General features: G+C 36.7%; 1 protein-coding gene across 1 annotated transcript; it reads left to right on the top strand.

The window, feature by feature from the left end:
* The first annotated feature begins 764 nt into the window (after window positions 1-764).
* LOC132604310 (cytosolic Fe-S cluster assembly factor NBP35) lies at window positions 765-5373 on the top strand. The gene is made up of 3 exons (XM_060317765.1): window positions 765-1000; window positions 1589-1690; window positions 4174-5373. The coding sequence occupies exons 1-3, from the start codon at window positions 964-966 to the stop codon at window positions 5094-5096; spliced, it is 1062 nt and encodes a 353-aa protein (XP_060173748.1). The 5' UTR covers window positions 765-963; the 3' UTR covers window positions 5097-5373.
* The last annotated feature ends 276 nt before the right edge of the window (window positions 5374-5649 follow it).

The following is a 5649-nucleotide window of genomic DNA, read 5'->3' as shown; positions in this document are numbered from 1 at the left end:
CTTTTTTACGTATCCTAAGAAGAGTGTCTCTTTCTATATTTAAGAAGTTAATAATTCAAACACGGGAAAATGATAAAAAAAAATGCCCCTATACTTTGAGAAAAGAGCTAAAAATATCATTCGTTACAAATTTGGATCAAAAATACCCCTCATGTCATTAAAATTTTCAAATATACCTCTATCTTAATGGAAATCCCTCAAAATAATCCGATTTCATTTTTAAACCTGCTCTATTTAAATCCGACCAACTACATTAAAAACCCATATGCGACCAACTTGCTCCTGAGTCCTACATCTAGAGCCACTAGGCACAGGAGCGAGTAACCTATATGGATTTTTTATTTAGTTAGGTAGGGTTTAAATGGAGCGGTCTTAAAAATGAAATCGGGTTATTTTGGGAATTTCCATTAAGACAAATGTATATTTGAAAACTTTTATGACAGGAGCTGTATTTTTAACCCAAATTTATAGTGAAGGATATTTTTAGTCCTTTTCTCAAAGTAGAAGCGGTATTTTGGACCCTTTTTCCTTCAAACATTCCATACACAACAAGTTTAAAATCACAAAATTTAAATGATATTTTAGTATATTATAAATATTGTTAATTTAATTTAGGTTAATTTAGAACCACGAGATTACAAAACCCTCTTATTCTTTTTTAAATTTGATGCTCAGTCAAACTAAGACACGTAAATTAAAATGGACATGATACAAAATAAAAGTCAAAGGCGGCATCAAAAACCTTTTTTGTTTTTTAATCCAACTTTTTTATTAGATAACTCCATAGCCGCAATAAACCAAATTTACAGCCATTTCTCTGAACCTCAAAAAAAGACCTAGAAATTTGCATAAAGTTCTAAAAACCTCAAGGGAAAAAGGGTATTGAAAATTTGCAACTATTGATTTAGCAGCTATTAAAGTTTAGATTTTTATTTAGTGCTTTGTATTTGAGTTTTCTTGAAGATGGAAAACGGTGAAATCCCAGAGAATGCTCCTGAACGTATGTATATTCTTTATTTCAAGATTTAATATTTTTTTTTTTAGCTTGGATTTGATTGTTTAAGCATCTATATTATCTGTTGTTCCTTATACTTCGATTATAGTATAAAAAATATTTCAATTTACGTGACACCATTTGACTTGATACAGTGTTTAAGTAAAAAGAAAGAATTTTTGAAATTTGTGATCCAAAATAAGCTTTAAATTTAAATTGTTTCTAAATATAGAAAGGTAATATTTGTTTTGGGACAAATCAAAAAAGAAAGTGTGCTTCGTAAATTGGGACAGAGGGAGTATTATTTAGTTGTAGTTACTTTTTTTAAATAATGCTTTGTTATGCTATCTCTAGTATTTTGCCGTGACTTTTTTACTTTTGTTATTTGTTTTCCGTACTGCTTTGATATGCTTTTCCATGAGTCGAGGGTCTATTGGAGACGGCCTCTCTACTTCCCAAGGTAGGGGAAAGGTCTGCTTACACACTACCCACCCCAGACCGAATGTGGGATTACATTGGGTGTGTTGTTGGATTTGATTGTTTAAGTGTATAGTTCTGTTTTCCCTAATTGGTTTATTTTGTTTGTTTATTCAGATTGCCCAGGTCCACAATCTGAAACAGCAGGGAAAGGTGATGCTTGTCAAGGATGCCCTAATCAAGAAATTTGTGCTACTGCTCCTAAAGGACCTGACCCGGGTGATTTCTTGTTCCTAAGTTTTTCCATCACTGTTTTTCTGTTTATTTTGTGCATGATATGATTATGTGAGATACTATTTTGAGCTTGTTTTTCTTACCTTTGAAATATTGGGTGTAAATTTTGGGACTTTAAGATGTTGTAAAGTTCTTTTTTTTCTTCGATTTTGCAGTTCCTGAGCTTGTGTATAGTATACTCCCAACATTACATACAACAAGAACAACATACCCAGTGTAGTTCCACAAGTGGGGTTTGGGGAGTGTAGGATGTACGCAAACCTTACCCCTGGCTTTGTGGGGTAGAGAGGCTGTTTTCGATAGACCCTCGGCTCAAAAGGAGTTGATCTAATAATTCTATGACACAAAGTTTAGGCAGATAATAAGAAGAAAACATCTAGTTTTTCCCTTTTGATGAATTTGATCCCGAGTCTTGTCCCAAGGCTTAGTTCAAGTGGTGAAGGTTGTGGGACTTGTGACTTAGGTCACAGTTCGAACCCTGTGCATGCGAACTAAACCAGGTATTTAAGTGGAGTAGGGCAGAGGGTGAACCCCTTATCTCCGAGTTTTGAAGGTTGGAGTTAGTCCTAAGGGTTGACGCTAGAAGGATTTTTCGGTCAATTAAAAATTTGAACCCTAGATTCAACTGATCTTCATTATAGCTTCATACCCTTGGATACTATCATTGTTGTCCTTTTGATGTATTCTCTGTTCAAGTAACTGATTGGTGATGAAGTCATTACTTGATAATGTGAATTGGATTTTTGAGTTCAGATTGTCACTCTCTATGGGACGCTTGGCAGACTCTTCAGTAGGATTAAAATGTTCCCAGCTATTTTCTCTTTGTGACTCGCCGTATAGTTTTCTATGATATATATTAATGCCCTCAAGTCTGCACAATGTCACAATGATGACCTACTCGTGACACAATTTCCGAAAAAGTAGAAAAATTTCACCTGTTATTATCAATATGTTTGTTTCAAATGATAATAAAGAAACATCCCTATGTTCCAATTAGTTTTACATTATGAAAATTCCAAGAGCTTCTGTCTTCTAGAATAGGGAATATATGCATTTGGTATTGCTTAATAGTACTGCTTTCTTTTAATAACATGACACTCAAACTAAGTTAGTGAAACAAAATGGGGGGACTATTGTATAACTATTTGCAATTTCATTATATATGAAGCACTAGTAGCAGTAGGAGTGCTCTTGTCATCAAAGTACAAGATAAGAATGACCTATCAATAAAAAGAGAGAAGAAAAAAGTACAAGAACGTACCTAGATACGTCACTGTTGGGCGCTTAATGTTCGGAAAGCTAGTCTTTTCCCAGTAATTACCATTCATATTTGTTATTTATGTCATTACATCTTCTTGGTGTCTTTGGCTATAACCATGCTCATAAAGTACCTAAAGTCACAAAGGATGGATGCTTAAATTCGTTTCAGTTGATCTTAATGAAATCATTAACTCAGGAGCGAGTTTAAAAATTTAAACCATTACTAGGGAATGATTGAAGGGGAGCCTTGGCGTAACTGGTAAAGTTGCTGCCATGTGACCAGGAGGTCACGGGTTCGAGCCGTGGAAACAGCCTCTTGCAGAAATGCAAGGTAAGACTGCGTACAATAGACCCTTGTGGTCCGGCCCTTCCCCGGACCCCGCGCATAGCGGGAGCTTAGTGCACCGGGCTGCCCTTTTTACTAGGGAATGATTACAAGGAAGAAAAGAGAAGTTTTAACTTTAACAGAAAGTTCATTGAAAGACATAAACTTAGAATGCCATATGTTAAGAGGAAGAAAGAGATATACAGAGCTTGACAGTGCATGTTTTGCGATTGATTGGTAGGATGGGAGTTTTTAGTCTCTGCAGCAGGAAGTCAGCTTAAGAAGAAGTTGAACGAAAGTCTATTTTGTTCTTCTTTTCTCAAGAATCTTTGATGGGGAATGAGCATCAATAAAATTATACTGTTCTGCCATGACTCATTTTTGTTAATCCAAAAAAGAGAGACAGAGGATCATCTTCACCACAAACAAATGTGCTAACATTCACACTGTAGAATGCCTAAATGAAATCAAGCACTTCTCCGGCAGGGCATCTATCTTCCGTTTCGATTACCGTTTTTAATTTTAAAACTATTGTTTTGGTATGTGAACTTTGATTTGATGATTTCATATAGATATGGGAAACTCAAGTAGCTCTTTATTGTGTATATAACATTGCATAGAGTGACAAAATATATATTGTATCGAGCGGTAAAGGAAATTTTGGGTATTATTGACTGAGTTTTCTAAAATGATAAAGTGGTCGATAGTGTAAGACTAACTAGATTGTGTAGTTTACCAAGTTGGGACATTTTTGTGTTCCAATACATGCAGGTTTTCCCAATTGCTTAATTTGTTTTACCTGTGGTAGCATGATTGGCTTATTTATCAATGTTATACACATGACGCTCATATTCCACGTTTTTGTATTTATGATTTCGTGCAGACTTGGTTGCAATAGTCGAGAGAATGGCAACTGTGAAGCACAAAATACTAGTTTTATCTGGCAAAGGTGGAGTTGGTAAGAGTACGTTTTCAGCTCAACTTGCTTTTGCATTGGCAGCTATGGATTTTCAAGTAGGTCTCCTCGACATTGATATCTGTGGGCCCAGCATCCCAAAGATGCTTGGTCTCGAAGGACAAGAGATTCACCAGAGTAACATTGGATGGTCCCCTGTTTATGTCGAGTCTAACCTTGGGGTCATGTCAATTGGTTTCATGCTGCCCAACCCTGATGAAGCTGTCATATGGAGAGGACCCCGCAAGAACGGTCTAATTAAGCAATTTCTCAAAGAAGTTTATTGGGGAGAGCTTGATTTTCTTGTGGTTGATGCTCCACCTGGGACCTCCGATGAGCATATTTCGATCGTTCAATTCCTCCAAGCAACTGGAATAGATGGCGCAGTCATAGTCACAACCCCACAACAGGTATCTTTAATAGACGTTAGGAAAGAAGTTAGTTTTTGCAAGAAAGTCGGAGTGGAGGTTCTTGGCGTTGTTGAGAACATGAGTGGTCTTTCCCAGCCGCTTTCGGAATTCAAATTCATGAGAACGTCAGAGACTGGTGAGCAGAAAGACATGACCGAGTGGGCCATGTCTTATATGAAAGAAAAAGCCCCAGAAATGCTAAACTTGATTGCCTTAACTGACGTTTTTGATAGCAGTGGTGGAGGTGCTGCGAAGATGTGCAGTGATATGGGTGTTCCTTTTTTGGGGAAAGTACCACTTGATCCTCACCTATGTAAAGCAGCTGAAGAAGGAAGATCATGCTTTTTAGATGATAAATGTCGTGCAAGTGCACCTGCGCTCAAGATGCTTATAGAGAAGATGTTGGCTCAGAAAAATATCTCAGCAGAGAATGGAGCATAATATTTATTGCCTTTTTAAGGCTTTCTGTACCTTTTCTCTGATTAAGTTCCCGGGGGTACTTGTGACCCAACATTTTGTTCGTAAGGGAGCTTTTGTCACTCTAGATATGGATTGTATTATAAAGTTTCTACGTTCTAGTGACTTGTATACGATGATCATTTTGTCCAACGGACACGTTTTTTTCCCAGTGAAAGAGATTTAGTCTGTTTGTATAATGATAACCAGATGTTATCTCCTGCGAGTATGAGATCTCTTAACGAGTTCAGGTCCCATGAAATTTTCTTTTCTGTTCCGTTTGCCCTCAACCTGATATACTGCATGTGGTTACTGATTGCTATGCAGTTGCTCTTTGGAACAAACTGGTGGTACTCACAGCCAATTAAGCCAAACTTAAGTAGCAACCCATGTGACCTTGTGCATAATTTACCTGTTATCTGTGCTGGTAGTTAGAATTATTTTAATGTTTGTGCTAGTGGAAGGTAACAAATATTCGCTAGATTAGTTGTGCGTGCAAGTTAGTCCAACCATCAATGTTATTTAAAAAAGGCATGTG

Source organism: Lycium barbarum, chromosome 7 (assembly GCF_019175385.1).
Source record: "Lycium barbarum isolate Lr01 chromosome 7, ASM1917538v2, whole genome shotgun sequence".
Taxonomy (NCBI): domain Eukaryota; kingdom Viridiplantae; phylum Streptophyta; class Magnoliopsida; order Solanales; family Solanaceae; genus Lycium; species Lycium barbarum.
The sequence above is the reverse complement of the archived record's forward strand: the minus strand, read 5'-3'. Positions and strand labels throughout refer to the sequence as shown.

Excerpts from the sequence above, each read along its gene's own strand:
- LOC132604310 (XM_060317765.1), top strand. The coding sequence starts at position 964 with ATGGAAAACGGTGAAATCCCAGAGAATGCTCCTGAAC. Across the intron at positions 1,001-1,588 it reads CCCAGAGAATGCTCCTGAAC|ATTGCCCAGGTCCACAATCT; the intron begins GTATGTATATTC and ends TTGTTTATTCAG. Across the intron at positions 1,691-4,173 it reads TCCTAAAGGACCTGACCCGG|ACTTGGTTGCAATAGTCGAG; the intron begins GTGATTTCTTGT and ends GATTTCGTGCAG.